The 18117-nt window shown below is 33.5% G+C and overlaps 1 protein-coding gene across 1 annotated transcript; it reads right to left on the reverse strand.

The window, feature by feature from the left end:
* Window positions 1-2687: 2687 nt before the first annotated feature.
* On the reverse strand, window positions 2688-17017 carry LOC120333895 (nuclear RNA export factor 1-like). The gene is made up of 19 exons (XM_039401288.2): window positions 16860-17017; window positions 16598-16663; window positions 16372-16489; window positions 14680-14817; window positions 14281-14380; window positions 13605-13688; window positions 13174-13278; window positions 12805-12867; window positions 12188-12346; window positions 11330-11437; window positions 10555-10664; window positions 9752-9788; window positions 9248-9369; window positions 8646-8800; window positions 8403-8570; window positions 7852-7915; window positions 7033-7141; window positions 6572-6772; window positions 2688-6028 (listed from the first exon to the last, which is right to left on the reverse strand). The coding sequence occupies exons 1-19, from the start codon at window positions 16912-16914 to the stop codon at window positions 5990-5992; spliced, it is 2001 nt and encodes a 666-aa protein (XP_039257222.2). The 5' UTR covers window positions 16915-17017; the 3' UTR covers window positions 2688-5989.
* Window positions 17018-18117: the final 1100 nt, after the last annotated feature.

Below are 18117 nucleotides of genomic sequence, written 5' to 3' on the forward strand. Positions count from 1 at the left end.
TTTCTAAACAGGCCAAGTCTGGATATGTCGTCATTGCCCATTACCTGGCTCTTACTCTGTAACTGTGCAAAATGTGCCCAGTTACTTCAAATCTATTTCGTTGAAAGCTTCAATGTTTATATCCTGGGACTTCTGCTAAGTTGCTCGCCACAATTTAAAGCCTCTATATGGCCGTTACACATTTACTAACACCCAAAACTGTTTCTAAATCGTCACTATGGCTGCGTGATCCATAATGCGTTCAAGCGCCATCGAGTCTTTTCAAATCGCTTTTAACAAGTAAACGATGCACTTGAAAATTTGTACCTAGATTTTCTCTTGTTTTAACTTCGAGAGGTACCTTCTCCTATTCTCGAACTGTCATGGGCTCCATATGAAATTCGTATATTTCCAAGGACCCACGCTTGTTTGAGGTAAATGACTTTGGCAACAATATATGACGAAAATGTTGATGACGTCACATGAGTCATAAATTGATTGCGGTTTTTAATGAAGTGATTAAAACTTGTATATTTATGAAATATGGAGGTTAACGCCTACTATTAATATCAATAACTTTGGTTCCTATATCGTTGGCTCGAATAACAAAGAAGATTCTAGATTTAGAATACGTGGAAGCTCAGGGTCATGTACACATCAGATTCCAATACATAAGGTTGTTCAATGAAACCACAAACAAATGATAATCTCGCCAGTAGAAAAATTCTGCAAAAAAAAAACAAAAAAAACTACTGCGCACTAACTCGACGGTCGAAAACACTCTTCAGAACGAATGAAGTAACATTCATCCGAGTTCAATCCTAAAAGCCGCATCTCCGTCGTTGTCATGACAACAAGCTTCATATGGTAAAAGATCCATACAATATTCATGGACTCAAGTTCGCACGCGGATAATATTAGCAGGAGCATATAGGATTTGGCTTGGTAAACAGTTTGGGGATATACAAACAACATTCGCTCTTCAACTGGCTCATGCTCAGCAGGCAAGGTTCAACAAGAAGCTACATACTTCTTCAAAAACATATGTACTTTATTTTATAATTCGTATTCATTATCTCTATATCAGTGGTTCTTAAACTTTTTCGAGCGCGACCCAAATCTGAGTTTTATGAATACTCGCGACCCAATCCTAAATAACGCAAAATGTGTTTTTAAAGTTAGTACAGTTTGACTCAAATACAGACAACTATTTATTAGAAACAGTCCATTGACTCAGTGAGATTGATGAAACTGAAATTTTCTTTTCATTATATCTTCAATACACAGCTCTATTTTACTTAACGCAATACGCAAGTTGTCACGGGTATCGAGGCGATTGCGAGCTTAGTTTTGATAACCGTCAGTGCCAAATATCCTCGCTCGCACAAGTCGCGAATTGTAGCAGAAAAGGCGTCCGCTATCCGTCGCAAACACGACATCCTAGCTGACCTTCGGTATCTCTCGAAATATACAACCTTTCACTCATCAAATGTGCACACACTGCTTCGTTCACGGTGAATGGTGCCTCGAGATGAAGTCACATTTTCTCTAGATATTGAATAATCTAATGTCGAGAAGCGAGCTTTTTCATTGCGTCGTCTATTACAATTTACATTACAAAAAAGACACCCATTTTTGGTTATTTTAATCCACTAAGACGACATTCCACGCGGTCAACACAACGACAAGCGACGTGCATGGTTACCGATACCATAAAAATAATACACGTGACTGGCATATCAGAATTGTGATGTAACAACGAGCTCAAGACAGTTCTTACCGTGAATGAAATTTTATATTACATTATTTTTAAATACCAGAGTTTAGAAGCTAAATTGAAACATTAGGAAAACTGAAAATTCGTCCTTCTCCTCTTAGATTGCCCTTGCATTGACGACCTTGTCGCGACCCATTTTTATACCTTCCGCGACCCATGTTTGGGTCGCGACCCATACTTTAAGAACCACTGCTCTATATCCTTCTGCCTCGCCGGTTCCAACAAATATGTTGCTACAGCGCGCACCTGTCGCGGGCAAAATTTTATATTTTGAATAATTAATTCAAACAAATTGAATATGGCGAAATAGTATACACGCCAAGCGTTTAATCGGCGTTAACACGTATGGTAAAATTGCCGGAATATCCTCACAGGGGTAGTGTCATCTTTGACCGTATTTATAACAGCAAACTGCCGAATCTTATTTTAAATTGAAAAAAATGTAGGATTGGATATATTCCTGGCCTCCACGCCAAACATTGGTATTGTTTCAGGTTCTGACTGCATTTTAATTCTCGTTAATCTCGCAAAGCTAAGTTGGTATACTAAATTATGGGTACTCCAATGAGTATGTGAAATAAGATGGCAGACACCGGAACGTAGGGCTAGGCCATAATTCCCGGTACAAATACTACAGGAGTCACTTGGCTAAACCCCGAACTTGTAATAAAACTAAAATAAGAAAAAATGGAATAAAATTATGGCATAACCCTAACCTAGTACACATACTACCTTCCGGTGTCCATCATCTCGGATCACATACTTCGGAAATACCTAATTATGTACCTGGACATAAATAACTTTTCTGCTACATAACTCAGAAGATAACGAGACACATAATACTAACATATCAATAACTGGAATAGGTAGTAAAAACACAATATTTTATCTTACTGCCCTTAACCAACCTATCCATTGAGAATACCAAAAATGAATCACCGAATCTATTTACTAAAAACACGAAAGAAATATTTACAAAAATTAAAACAATGTACAATAGCACAAGCATGCACCACCGATGGGTAATGCTAGAACCCAATAGTGGGTACATGCAAAAACATTATAAACAATATCATTAGCATCAACTACCAAAACAGGAACACAATCACTTCAAATAGAAAAAAAATCGGAATAAGAAGTGACATTTTTTATTTTTAGTCAATTTTTTAGCAATTCAATAATTATCTTTTTTAACCATTTTTTTTCATTCAATTTTGAGGGCAAAAGAGGAAATATGATTTCAGCTTATTTCAAATGATCCTACTATCCTACCTAACCAACACATAAGGCCCCTGTGCGATATCCCAATTGTTACATCATTCTTTATTATAACAACATATCTTGCTTGTCCCTTTCCTGATACAATTTTTAGTTCATCCAGGTGTCGAATAGACAGATTTTTTTTCCAATAGGAGTTCGTATCAGAAGTCAAAGTCTTTAAATAGCTCTATTTTCCAGTGAGAGATATCGGAAATGACGGTAGCATCCAAATACAGCATGTCAATGATATGCATGTAGGAACAGGCAGAAAAGAACGATCAGCAGCACTAAAGGATTCGAGAAGCAGTTTTTCAAAGCAGAAAGATTTGCAATGACGACGGCACCATATATCGATGAAGTAAATTCCGAGTAGTAAAAACTCAGTTCAGTGTTAGTTCCAGTATCATATCCATACTTTCAAGAGCTGCTTATAGACAACAGCAGCATCAAGTTGAAAAAACTTTCGTTTCAGTCTCCATTTTCAGTATGAATATACTTTAGATATTCCCCACCCTTGTTGGTCCAACTCTAAACTAAGCCCAAAGACCCAGCGAAAACCCATTGGGGAAAAATTTGAAATAAAAAATGATATATCCTCTTTTGCCAGCAAAAGTTTTTGATTCAATTTTTTTGTTTTGTTTTCATGAACAATTTTTTTTTGTTTTTAAATTTTCACAAATTGGCTACACACGAACTGTGTACCTGCATATAATTTTTTTACGTAAAAATCAAAAATTGTTTGCAAAAAGAAAATTTACACAAATCAACAAGCAAGAATAAAAAATGTAACTTTCTAAATGAGTGGTGGGAAAGGGAGGAAATTTTTAACAAAAAATCCGACCTACTTCAGGGCCATTGTGCCCACATAGAGACTTTCAAGTGAAAAAAATACCCAATTAAGACTAATATAAATAGTCCTGACTGTAAACATAATATCCCATAACCTAACCCAGAGAATCTACCTAAATTGAAACCACTGTTCCAAATTTGGGTGGCATCATATGAAGACATGATAGAAATCAATGGCATCATAAATCAAAAATGTGACATTCTAATACCCTAATGATGGTGCAGGGATCGAGGCAATGGCTAGAGCATTATATTGAAGGAGGCAAACCCAAAAACCATATATAAGTAGTAATTGAAAATAGAAAAATGAATTTTAACTTTTTACTCTTAGTAAGCACACATTTATGCACACAACACTTGACAACAACAATAATGCCTTGAGATAACCTAATGAAGCCACAGGTTACCAAAATGAAGCAACTAACATGGAAGGGAAGATGGGTAAAGAACAGGGGCGTAGCTGGGGGGTGTGGGACGAAACCTTCTTCCCCCTATTTTTCATATCATACACAGCAATATTTATTTTCCCACATCCGGCTGGACCCGCTACTTTTTATGTTCTAACTTGGCAATTAGAAATTTCAGAACCTTCCTTCCTTTGGAAATTCCTGCCTGTGCGCGCCCTGGTACTGAAATACCTGTATTTAACTAATATTTTAATATTCTAGAGTTCTACTTTAAAATCAATTTGATTTTCAAGTACTGCAATTGAGAGAGCAAAATCATTAGATCATCATTAAATTTTCCATTGTGAAAATCATAAATTTGTGCATTTGCTGCAAAAAAAATTTCACAGACTAATTTTGAGTACCTGATCTCCTAAAATTATTTTTTATGGACGTTATCGATATATAGTTTTTATGCCATATTCAATTAAATGTGACACAAGTTGCAACCAAAACATAAAAAGACAATAATTGTGAATATGTAAATACAAACATTTCAACATGGAGAATCCAATTACGAATTCAAGTAATGGAACAGGACTACTTTGGCTGGAAATCTTTTTTTTTTTAAATATCTTACTCAGGGAAGTAATATCCCACACCGGGTGAGGGCTACCACAATGGCAATACTGGTTTAGAATTGCTTCCAAATTTAGATACTTTATATCCCATCTCAACTATTTACCCTATGGTTTTTCATAGGAATTTCAGATCAATTTATACTATTTCATTTTTTGACACCCAATAAATGTATTCTAAAACAGGTCTGTCTAATTCATAAAAATCTGAAATAAGTACTACTTTAAGGATTAGATTGTTTCCAAGAAGAATAAATTCACTGATAATGTAAATACATGGGTAACAAAGCGTCATGTGATAAAGGGTTAATTTCTAATCATGAATGGCCGTAACTAAGCATGGGGTGTCTTCAATTTGAAAGAATACAAAACGTTCTGTCCTTAGAAGCTCAGTACATATGGTATGAAAAATTTGAAATGTAATTAAACGTTATTATCTTTTTTAAAAGCACAGCGCTCTTTACATATGAGTCATTGTTTCCCAACACATCAAATAAATGATTTTAGGAACTAGGAGACCATGGCAGTAGGTTACTGATCACCTGATAAAAATATCCCAAAAAAATGTTTCAGAAGTAAATGAAGATGAAGTAATAATCACCTTTCCCACATAAGATAGAATATTGGGTGTTTGGTACAAAATGTTTATATTTTGAAATCCTCCCAGAGAAATGGTCGAAAATTGATATCGATACCTATTAATTTTTTATTTTTTCCATTTTTCAGACTAAAATACAAATGCATGTGTGTTATCGACTTGACATTAACGCCAATAGTAATAACATAACTAACATGGTTGGCATACTGCGACAACTGAATCAATTTTATAAATGCTGAATCAAAAAGGAACATTTTTTTTTTATTTAGAATTTGAAATCCCTTAATTCATTCTTTTTTGTAAATTTTTTATTTTATTTTTTAGATTAAATCCTAGGGCCTACAGGTGATTAGGGGGAAATAACAAAGAAATATTTTTTTTTTACAAATTATGTTACATCATTTAAGTCACTTAACAAACGAGACAACAAAATTAAAGTTTTTTCCAGTTTATTGTCATCATCACTTATTTAGCACTCAACTATGCTTGAAAGTGATAAGGTTCAACGGATGAAGGCTTCAGCAGGAATCTTGCCTTCATTCTAAAATAAATGATTCAAATAATACATCTGACTCTGGTATAGAATCATAAAAATTGTTGTATTCTTGAATTTTTCTTTGCTTTTAAATATTTAAAATAAAAAATGATACATGTCGTATAAAGATAGCTATAGAAGGCTATCTGAACAAAATGAATTTGCTCCATATATTGGAATATATATGGAAAGCGGTAATTGAAAACTAATGATTTGGAATGTGTATCAATTTGAAAAAAACCACACCAGTCAATTAATTCTTGAAGACTAGTACTTATTGCATTCTAGAATTTTTCTTCGTAATTCAATATAGCTGAATATTATAAATTAATGCAATGCACCTCAACGTCCTCAATATGATGAAAAAACAACATTGAGTATTTGAATAAAATTAGTATTATGAACCATTGTAACATGTCATTTACGAGATTTGCCACAAAGTCCTACAAAAAGTAGACTGAAAAAATATATAAAAAGTTATAACCAATTTAACTCCAGTTAAATTTATTTATTAATTTGAAAACCTCCATAAAAATCCAATTTACTAACCTTCAGTGATAAGAATGCTTGTCCTGCTTTCATGTAATCCCATCCATTTTCATTCAAACATTGTTCAGAGAACCCTGCGTTCATTCCGGATTCTTTACAAAAAGCTGCGACCATATCCAGCTTAGATGGGCTTCCTACAACAACAGGTGCTGCCGTTGGAACTGAGCTTGAAGTTGACTGAGCAGGAGAAGCAATGGTTTGCTGTTTCATGGAAAGTTTAGTTGGTTAGCTAGGTTGGCAAAAGAGGCAGATTAAATGGCACTCCTGTAGTAGGTTGGGCCATACTTTTATTCCGATTTTCCTTCTATTAGTTCTATTACGAGTTCGGGGACTGCCTGTGTTAGCCAAGTGAATATCACCCTGCCCATAGGTTTCAGTCCCTTTACACAATTTGATGTGAAATAGACAAAGAAAATTAGTTACTGATACCTCCATTTTTCTGAAAACAACTAACTACATACCTCAGGTACAGGACTAGGTGAAGGTGTAACTGGTGGTTTTGCAAATGCACTTTTATATTCTACAATTGTCGTATTTCTAATGTGAATTTCTTCATTGATTATGGATAACCTGAAAATGAATTTCAAAATGGTCAAAACTATAACATTTTTCTATTTTGTAAACTTAAGTAAAAAAGATTAGTTTAAACAAAAAATTTTCTATTTAATATGAAAACTAAATTGAAAAAGATAGAAAGATCTTGGGAACGTCTACCGGTGACAACGTCTTCGGACCAATCCCATTTCATCAGTAACATATTAGGCATTTCAAAAAATACGAATAAGAAAACTTCTTGCCAAAACCTGGAACAAGAATTGCTCACATTGTAACACAAAACTCTGAGTAGAAACTCTTAAGAGTAGGTTTTGAAATTTAATATTTTATTAAACTATTTAGTGTCTTCAAATTATAAATGGAATTGAATATTGAATTACAACCATTTTGACTTGGATTTGAGATACTGCCGTAGTATGTGTACCAGGTTAGGGTTACGCCATAATTTTATTCAGATTTTTGTTATTTTAGTTCTATTACGAGTTCGGGGACAGTATGTGTCGGCCAAGTGAATACCCCCTGCCCATAGGGTTCAGTCCCTTTACACAACTTGATGTAAAATAGGCGAACAAAATTAGCTACCTTCATATTGGTACACATACTCCTGGAGAGCCCAATTTGGTGTTGAAATTATTACAATCTATTTCAGGATAATTGCTTGTGGGTTATACATCAAATACAACACTATTTCACGTAATTTACAAAATTAACACATTAACACACACCTTGAACCATCAGTCAAGCAAAGAAAAGCTCTCGTGAACGCTCTCATACAGGAGTTGTCTTTTCCTACAAAAAAAAAATTTTTTTGATTCAAAAATGGAAGATTTGAAAAAAACGTGGTGGTTAGGCGACCCTCAACTACCTTTCCTTGCATTCTGGCTTAGTGCAAGCTGACCATATGCATGTAATGCAAGAGTGCTGTAACAAGAATAAAGATGACTATTCAGGATTCTTGCTGTGTTTGTGTGCAGACTATTGACTATTGAAGACTATTGAATGAAATGGAATAATCTCTAGAATTGAACTTTTTGATTATCAGCCAAAAAAAATTCTATGATGATTTATTTAAAATATTACGTAAAATATTGAAGAGAAAACGGTCATAATCGACAATAAGTTTTTAGAAGTAGTAAGATTTTTATATCCATTCTGGGGAAGGGAAAGGCGATGGAATTTCATCTGATTACCGTACATGTTGAGATTGGGAATAGCTAGTTATTTGTTTTAGAAATGAGTTTCTACTATAAAAAATACAATATTCATACTGCTATACCTGAATGTTTTTCTTTGAATACTCCTCTTATAATAAACTTAATCATTGTTGGAGAGACAAGAGGAACATCAACGCAAAAACCAGAAATATCATGCTCTGTCTTCGGAAGTTTTTTCAAAGTCTCGCAGATTTCAGACCTCGACTTCCGCAAATATGATAACCTTAATTCTGGATGAAATGAATAAAAATATTACATATATTTTGCAAATATTCATAGATAGCAAAATAAAAATGAAGTCTTACTCGCATTTTTCAATCTTCGTAAATTCCTTGTATAATCGAGATATCGAGTTAATGGCGCACCTCGAGGGTTACTTGGGATTGTTAATGAAAACATACAGTTTTCATCATAAGCTTGTGCTAAATTTTCTCGATTTGTATCATACAAAGCAAAATATCTGAAAAAATATGATATGTTACGAGTTTCGAAAAAAATGAAAAATGAATGCTGTATAATATTCACTATTCCAATAATCATGCACTCACATTCGTTAAGTATTATTCTCTTAACAAAAAGTCAACCAACAAAATGTAACATAATAATTAATTCATGAAGTATTTTATTGAATTTTTCTATCTGTTTTCACTTTTACATCTTAAAATAGGGCTTTGCATAAGCAGCCATTTAGACAAAGATTTTTTTCAGAGGTTTGTTTTTCCATGTCCAAAATGACATCATATTTTTTCTTGTACATAATTTCGCTCGAAGCAATGCAATGTATCGAGGCTGTGAAAGCTCATTTTAGACACAGTTGCACCAGACAAGAATATTATAATAATAGCTGTTGAAAAATACTGAAACAAGCACTCCCAATCGATAATTTCGGAGCAAACATAACACTTACTGCTTCACGAATTGTTTTATAATTTCAGTGACAGCAGGAGGAATGTGGTTTGGAATAGCTGGAACGAGCTTTGTAACTTTTTCAAGATCAAACTTTACAGGCGGTGGAAGTTTTTTGCCATCCTGAAACAAATAATATTTTCAATACATTTACACTTTATCAAGTATCAAACATATATTAATTAAACATTACAGATAAAAATCCAACCAACTTGTGCATTCTTTATCAAGTATCCCTATCATACAATCATCTCAATTATAAATTAGAAACCTCAGGACCAGGTTAAAACCGCATGGATAAAATGAAAATTTATTAATTTGTCAACCAGATTCAAATAATGTGATAAAAGTGTATCACAGGGTGCTAAAATGACTCTGAAACTGCCAAAATGTTTATTTAATTTTGCTGGGATCTATCAGCCCGATATGTCTCAGAGGTTCCCTTTTTTCCCAGAAATTTTAATTGTATTAACGATGTTCCTATAATATTATCAAACATACATACCAGTACTTGAAGGTTAGGAAATTTGTCTCTGATTGCGCTGTGTAGAAAATGAAAAGCATAAAAACCAAGTTTTACAATATTGGAATATTAGCAAAACTAGGAACAACTCAAATAGGACAAACTTGCTTATGAGTGCATATGCATAAACCAGGGATACCTAGCATGGGAATAGGCTGAATGTGCCATCAAATATCCAATTCTAAATTTTCCATGTTTGTATTAGCTCTTTCAGCTTTATAACTATTATATTGCGCTATATAACACCAGATGACACGTGAAAAAAAATTGTTTTTATTTTCACTTTCGGGCATTGCCAAGCACAACCGAAATTTTTCCTTTTCGTGGGATGAACAGTTTCTGAAAAAAGGCTTTGCAAATTTCCATTCAAATCTATATTAATATTTGCATATATGCAGATAATTTTGTTTTGTCACTTGTCAGTATTAAATTTGCTTCTTTATATATATTTATAGTTTATACAAATCAAGACCATATTAAATGGCAAATTAACTGTTACAATGGGATTTCTCGAGTCTCCTGGATGTTTCATAGAGGTTCCGCTGCACCAAAAAGGTTGAAACCACTGATATAGGCTTACACAAAACCAATAAAAAAGCTTTCAAATTTTATTTGATAAAATAGAAACTGCAAAACAGCATTTCATTCTCCTTTATGAATCGAATCTGGAATTCACATCTATCTCTTCTCAGCTCTGAAGTCAGCTTTTTAGACTCCGACCACCACTTACCTTGATTCTTTACTCACCGATTTCTTAATTGTGTAAGCTGTGATACTAGTTGTACCTTATATAATCAGATTGTGATTCAAAATGTTGACAAAGTGGATTCCCGTCAATGTTTAACTCCGTTAGATCCCACTCTCTGATATTGTCAAGCTCTTTCGAATGCCTAAGCTAGAAACAGATGACAAACTTACTTTTATAAGAAAGCAAACTTGCTAGTTCTTCTTGAAGATGGAGGAAATGTTTAAAACGAAAGGACATTATATCTGAAAAAATTGATATTCTAAAATATAGTCTTGTGTGTGATGGGGTAGTGTTTAAAGCGCTAGGTTTTAACTGTGTCGCAGGTTACACAATGGTAGAGCAACTCAGGCGCGCCACTTTCGAACAGAGTTGCCTATCTTATTGAGCGACCAGCAGCGTGTTTTTTAAATTTTGGGTTTTTAGTCTTTCGTATTTAGAAACATCTTATGAATTTGGAGCAATATTTCTACAAAAAAGCGTTGGCAACTTGGAAATTTTGTATTTGGGGTCTACTGCTAGTGGAGGTTCTACTGTTCCCTGGAAAATCAAAACCACAGCTCTGCATTTAGAAGCACTCAGAACCTCTCAGTATAATAAAATTTCACATCAGAAAATGGCATTCCGATTTCGTTCATTTCCACACGATGAAGTTATTGAATTTTACCCTTGGCTTGATAACTATTGCACAGTACAATTCACCATTTTCCCAATGATATAGGAAATTTGGTATAGCGACTAAAATATGGAAAAACTTCTTCGCAGTTAAGGTGACAAACTTCTGATAACATTATTACTCAACATAGTCTACTAACCTCATTTCTTTCAAGTTTCAAGCATTTCAATCTTGGAGTGACAACAACAAGGTTTTTCAGATAGGATAAATTATCCATTCGATTATTCGATAAATCGAGGGAAAGTAGCTGAACAGATATTTTCAAATATTAATGTAAATAATGACTTCCAATACTTGAATTTATATAGTATTGTTATTTACAATGTAAGGCAAAAATCCCATTTCAATATCTAAAAATAAATTAACTAGAAATACAAAATATTCAAAATTATTTGTGTGTAGAAGTGTCGATCAAGGTGAAAGTCCACATTAGTGCTTTTCAACCTTCTTATCCACGTGGTACCTCTGATATGCTATTGGGGCCATCACAGAACCCCTATAATTAATTATTCAAAAACATCCATGAATGTATGAAAGTCGAATATTTCTGTGTTGGACACTCCAACAATAAGAATCCAAGTTATTACAGAAGATAAAATAAAAAAATTTAATGAACCTTCTGCTATTGCATCTCTCTCACAAACTTTTAAATCGTAAATTTATGCACATATCCACACTACTCAAGTGGCTTATGTTCTTATTCTTAATAGTTGTTAAAAAAGAAAATACTGTTTCACTGGTATTGATAAATGACACTAAAAAGAGAATCTCTCACTGAACCCCATAGAACTCACAGAATCCCAGTTAAAAAGCACTCATGTATACTCTCACCGCATATGAAATGAGTTAAGAACAGAGAGAATCAGTCAAAGTTTGTCTGTGCTAATGCTAATAACAAATAGCATGAAAATTTTAATAAACCATTTCATATCCAAGAGAAAAACGAAAAAATTAATCAAAAAGTCACAGAAAGTCAAATTAAGAATTCCTCACGTACTCCTGATATGTGTTCTCCGATGATGTTTATAAGAATATACATGGCTTTAGAAAATTTTAATTTCATATCAATTCGATTTTCTCGAAGAGTTTTGTCGCTATATAAATCAGAGGCATCGAGATGTAATGTATCTGTGTCGTACCGTTTTGAGAGGGCATCCTGCATTAATAAAACATAAGGTAAATATCATGCACAATTAGGCGCTCCAGAAGCATGTGTACCAATTGTGTAACTAATCGTGTTCGCCTACTTCACATCAAGTTGTGTAAAGGGACTGAAGCCTATGATCAGTAGGTATATTCACTTGGCTAACACAGACAGTCCCCGAAGAACTCACAATAGAACTAAAATAAGGAACATCGGAATAAAATCATGACCTAACCCTCACCTGGTACACACACTACGGGAGTACCAAATTAAATCTCATATGAAAGAATAAACTTTTTTCTATTAATATTTATCGTTTTTAATTCTTACACAAGCACTGGTGGTACACGAATAAAGTTTGAATATATACGAATCGTTCTGGAACCATTTTATAAAATACCCACAAAGTTGCTCAATTTTGATCATTTTGGGTTAGAAAATAAGTACTCAAAAAAAAAACTATATATTACCCGCAAAATAACCAGTTGGTCATCTGTGATAGGAGGACTGCAGTAGGTCTTTAATATCAAAAGCTGAAAAATGAGATTTTTGTAAGCCTATATATAAATGTATACAACTTATCGTGCCATACAAGAATTAAAGTTAATGATAGCTATATAGTGTATATCTCCACTCTCTTCACTAAATTTTTTTTTAAATTTTGTCTGAATCAAAAGGATTTTTTATAAATAAGTTGTTTTCAATCACTGAACAAAATTTCAATAAAAATCTATTTTAAAATACTTTGAACCTTAAAATTCTTATTTGAATACCTTTTATAATTTAATATTTTATTTTAACTTGAAATATCTCATTAGAATATCATTAATTAAGTAAACCTTGTTTCCATCCGGGCCCGTTATCTTTCTGTTGCAATCTCTAATATTTTGTGCAACTTCTGCATCTTCGATACAAAATTGGGAGTTTTCACCATCATGAAAATACTGCGAGGAAAAATTTGACATTTTTTAACTATAATTTTGAGTATGTTTATCTCCAAACATTATTTATGATAAATTCCATTTTTTCTATTATGACATCACAATAACTTTATTATTGAAATTATAATCCACATAATGCAAAAACTGAGAATATGAAATTCCTGTTTATTATGAAATAATATGAAAAATGGTCGTCATATGTGTTGTCATATTTCGAACGAGTTAATCCTAAATAGCATCTAAATTATTTAAATAAAGTAGATCCACTATAAAACCTTATCATTCATATTATATGGTATATTTAACAATAAATACAATTCTATTCTGACCTGGACAGGTTTAATTTGAACCATGATTTCTTTTTGAATTGCTTCAATCAGCCATTCTCTGTCCAACATGGCACCTTGTACAATCTTCAGAAGAAAAAAATTGATAAAGCATGCGATCATGAGTATATAACACAGAAACATTAAAGCAAGATAGTGGAGTCAAATAAAACTATACTCGACTCAACTCAACGTGGACTCTAGATTTCTGGATGCCAAAATGTAACCCCGCAAATGCCAACTCAAAACACACAAAATCCGACCACATAAAAATGGCATATGACATCCTTTCCTAATTGTCTATCACATTGGTTCTCAAACAGTTAGGCATAGAACAATTTTTGAGGCATAAATAAAACTATTTGTCAGATTTGATCCTTTGTTGACTAATTATTTTTGAGATGGGAGTGAGACTTGACAAAATCTAAAAAAGGGGGCGCGGCTTAAAAAGTTGAGAACAACTGCTCTATCAGGAATGCTTAGTCAAGATAATGCTCTGTTAGTTTTTCACGAAAAGTTTGAAAAATATTACCACCAATACCTTTCTTAATAAAAAAATGTCGAACCCAGACCCTACAGTCTGTAACAAAGATAACGTCATAGAAACCAAAAACATAAAATCTTTCACGAACACTTAGTTTTCAATAAAACTGAATTTCAATGTACCGTAGTTACCTACCGTTACTAAGCTCCAATTAGGTCCATTTCTGTTATTTTGATGGAATCTGGGGTTTCCCCTTGCCGGTCTGGTATCACGAGATGGTCTTGCATACGGTGCCCTTCAATGTACATGTTTATTTGTTATTCACAAATATCAAAATATTAATATCAGCATCGAAAGTTGTAGAGGTCTTATCGCTATATCCACCACTTCTTTTTTTTTTATTGTGTAGGATGTAAGCATGAAGATTTTTAAGCTGTATAAATCATGGTAGCTTACATTTTGGAAGCCTTGTTAGAGCAAAATTAGGAAGTATCTCATAAAAAAATAGTTCTATAAATAGGGTTAGAAAAGACATCGTTCTAATCAAATTCCTGTGAATTAATGGTTATTAAAACAAAATGTAAAGGTACTTACGGCCTGGCTTTGCCTGTTGAAGGGCCTCCCTCCATATCTATATCCCCATCAGGGTCAATGTGATTGTTCTGGTTAAAATCTCCCCTCCCTCCTCTCCCTCGATACGAACCTCCGCGACCTCTTGAGCCTCGTCGAGCACTGAAAAATCATGATAATTGGTTCAGTTATACACTTTGGAGAAAATAGCATGAACCGAAATAGAGTGTCTTCTCAACTGTGAAACATAACAAATATTGCTATTGGAAGCATACATTCGGCCAAACCACCATAAGCATTTTACCAACGTCTCAGCTGGTAGATTTGACAGTAATGCAAAAAAATAATTCAAGATTTTTTCAATCAGTATTGAATGACACATAATAACGCACATGTATATTCCTATTTAGTTTTTATAGTTATCAGAATTTCAGCAGTTGCCAGTAAGTTTTTTAAATATGTGCTCCCCTAATGTATTGGACTATTGGTGCATGTAAACAGTATACATCATACAGTATACATACAGCATCGGTCATCATATGACTAAAATTATTTCTGGTTGACTCATTTTCAATAATTAATAACTCTTGAATGCTATGAAAATTTTTTTTCAAATTCAATTGGTTGATTATTTTTTCAGTGGATTCAAAGACAATCGCGTTTTTAGATTGTGCTTTTTTTAGTTTATTGCGAAGTACCGGTTTGCAATTTTGTGGCGATATGGAAGTACCATACTGCTTTGTGGATGACTTTGTATTCACTATTATAATTGATGTCTTTAAATATATGGGTTATTGTACTGATTCAAACAATGCATGGGTCTACATGCAGTCCTAGTTGGCCTGGCTATTTCTCTCGTTTTCTCGTCGCAACGATCCCGATATGTGACAGCTAGCGTTAGTGAGTTTCTGGATGACATAGTCAGGTGGGGGTTAGGAATAACATATGCAAAATTCGTTAGGCTACGCCCACCGGAAGTACTTGTGGTACTAAACCAGCGGTTCCCAAACTATGGGTCGCGACCCACTGGTGGGTCGCAAAAGGAATCTTAGTGGGTCGTGAAAAGACGTAGAAAGCTTTGGATAATTATACTGGTTATTAGGATCAGTGGCGACTCGAATACGTAAATCTTCAAAAAAAAACAAAAGAAATTAAATTGAATTTAAATTCTAATCTGTCAAATTTTCCCTTATTATGATCTACGGCTTTTTTACGCATATCAGTTTTGTACACTGTACAGCACTTCTTACCGTGTTTCCCCGTAATTTGAACAGGATTAGATTTATTTTCTTTTGAAGCATAAATGTATGATTTTTAAGAGGTCTTTTGAGTTCATTTATCAAAAATAAAATTACATTGTAGAAAATCACGAGATAAACATTATACAAAAACCGACATCCATTGTTTTTATTTGTATTTCCTATACAAAAATCAAGTGACAAATATCATATTTGTGACATCACACAATCTTGGGGGTGCGGTCTTCAACTTACCTCAGGTCATTGTACCTTTCCTCTCCCACACATTTTAAATTCATTTTAAGGGTTTGGGTTTATTTAAAATCACTTTCAAAATTCAAATTAGGTCTTATTTTCAGGCCAGGTCTTATTTTCGAGGGAAACACGGCAGTTTTACGATGATTAGCCATTGCTGTGTTCTGTGTTACGTCATAAAAAATTTAAACTATACTTGACCCAAACATATTTGATGACATACCTAAATCTTCCATTTGGCCTTCGACCCCTAAACTTTCCACCGCCTCTGCCCCGTGGTTCATAACGATCATTTGAATATTGTCGATCATTGTAAGATTCACCACTTTCTTTATCACGATCTAAAATAAAATTCATGATAGGATGTTAAAATCACAATTTTCAATAAATTTCAAGGTAGTAACAAACAAACAAATGTGAAAATAAAAAACATATAAACAATCTCTCACTGTTGTAACTGGGACTTCCTGATCTGTTGTCGTGTTGTGAATACTTGTTGTTATAGTCACCCCGATCTGAATAAAACAAAAAATATTGGTATTTGTAGGCCGATTATACCTGTATGACGCATTCTCGGTACCGGTACCGGTACCGTACAGCAACAGTATAACTATGACAGTATACAACTGACCGGTACGGTAAGTACCGTACCAGTATTGGCCGACTCATGAAATTTAACGTAACAAAGTGATAAATATATATATAGCTCACATGAATAAGATCCTCTTTTATTGTAATTATTCCTTGATCTTCCTCTATACGACATTTTGCAAAGATAATGCAGTATGTAAAAATAAATCACTGGAGACTTCGCTCGTTGTTGCCAACGGTGGCAAGTTATTGTTGTTTACGGAGTCGTTAAACTAAAACTTCGGATATAAAATTCGATTTGTCGAAGCAGAGCCTCTACTAAAGAAATGACACTTTTGTATAATCGTGAAATTTGTATGTTTGTCTGATATATAATAAATCACAATCAAATAAATATTTATGCAGAGAATAGCTTAGGATAGGATTTTTACCATAAAAAAGAGAGATATAGCTTTTACTAGGAATGTTGTATGCGACCTCAAATGGTGTGAAATACTATTTGAATAACATAATAATTTGTATAATCAGTAGTATATATTTACGGTATGATAGCTTACAGCTCCGTAATTTGCATCCATACATACATGAATGGTATCTAGCTGATGTTAGTCGACTCTGACAATACCTTCATATTTTTGTCTCTTTTACAAATCTTATCATATATGTTAGCAAAGTTGCGCTCGTTCTTGAGTTCCCAAAAATATTTGGATTACTGTATAGTCAAATATGTTCACCATGATGACGTTTGTAGCGAATTCAATTATTTTTTTTACACTAAACCGCTAACAACACTATAGGGGTCGCTGCTTGAAGACCTAACCCAAAGTGCCTATAAAGTGTTATAGTCACTTTGACCTAACCAGGTCCCTCGCGACTTCTGTTGTACAATTAACATTACTAGTTTATTTATTTTCTCTACCAATCTTGAAGCATCTGTTTTTTTGTGACGACAAATAAATGATTGACTTTAGGCCAGCTCTACTTTTCCATTCTTCATATATAGGATGATTATTCGTTTCAGATATTGTGGAATTATTTGTTGCGAGGCAAATTATTTGGAACTCAATATCTGTGACCCACTTGATTCTCACCATATGTCTCTTTTCCTCCGTTAAAATGGGGTTAGATCCCGACAGAAGAGTATGATAAACCAGCCATGAGTAACAGGCTACCTAACTTCAACATCATCTTACCCATAATGCTATAGTATGTCAAAACAAGATGATTTAGAATTGAGTATTTTATTTTGAGTTGATAAGATTTCACTTTGGCATTATATATTTATTAAGAGCAAAATAGATTTGTATTGAACTGTAGGAATCAAAGAATTAAAAAAAATGATTAATCAAGCACCTATATATACATGTTAATGAATGAA

Source organism: Styela clava, chromosome 15 (assembly GCF_964204865.1).
Source record: "Styela clava chromosome 15, kaStyClav1.hap1.2, whole genome shotgun sequence".
Taxonomy (NCBI): domain Eukaryota; kingdom Metazoa; phylum Chordata; class Ascidiacea; order Stolidobranchia; family Styelidae; genus Styela; species Styela clava.

What these genes read in the sequence shown, in the direction of transcription:
- LOC120333895 (XM_039401288.2), bottom strand. Translation starts at nt 16,914, where the DNA reads ATGTCGTATAGAGGAAGATCAAGGAATAATTACAATAAAAGAGGATCT. An exon ending in AGGAAGTCCCAGTTACAACA is followed by an intron (nt 16,490 to 16,597) that starts GTGAGAGATTGT and finishes ATTTTATTTTAG; the next exon opens with ATCGTGATAAAGAAAGTGGT. An exon ending in AAGCATTCTTATCACTGAAG is followed by an intron (nt 6,029 to 6,571) that starts GTTAGTAAATTG and finishes CATTTATTTTAG; the next exon opens with AATGAAGGCAAGATTCCTGC.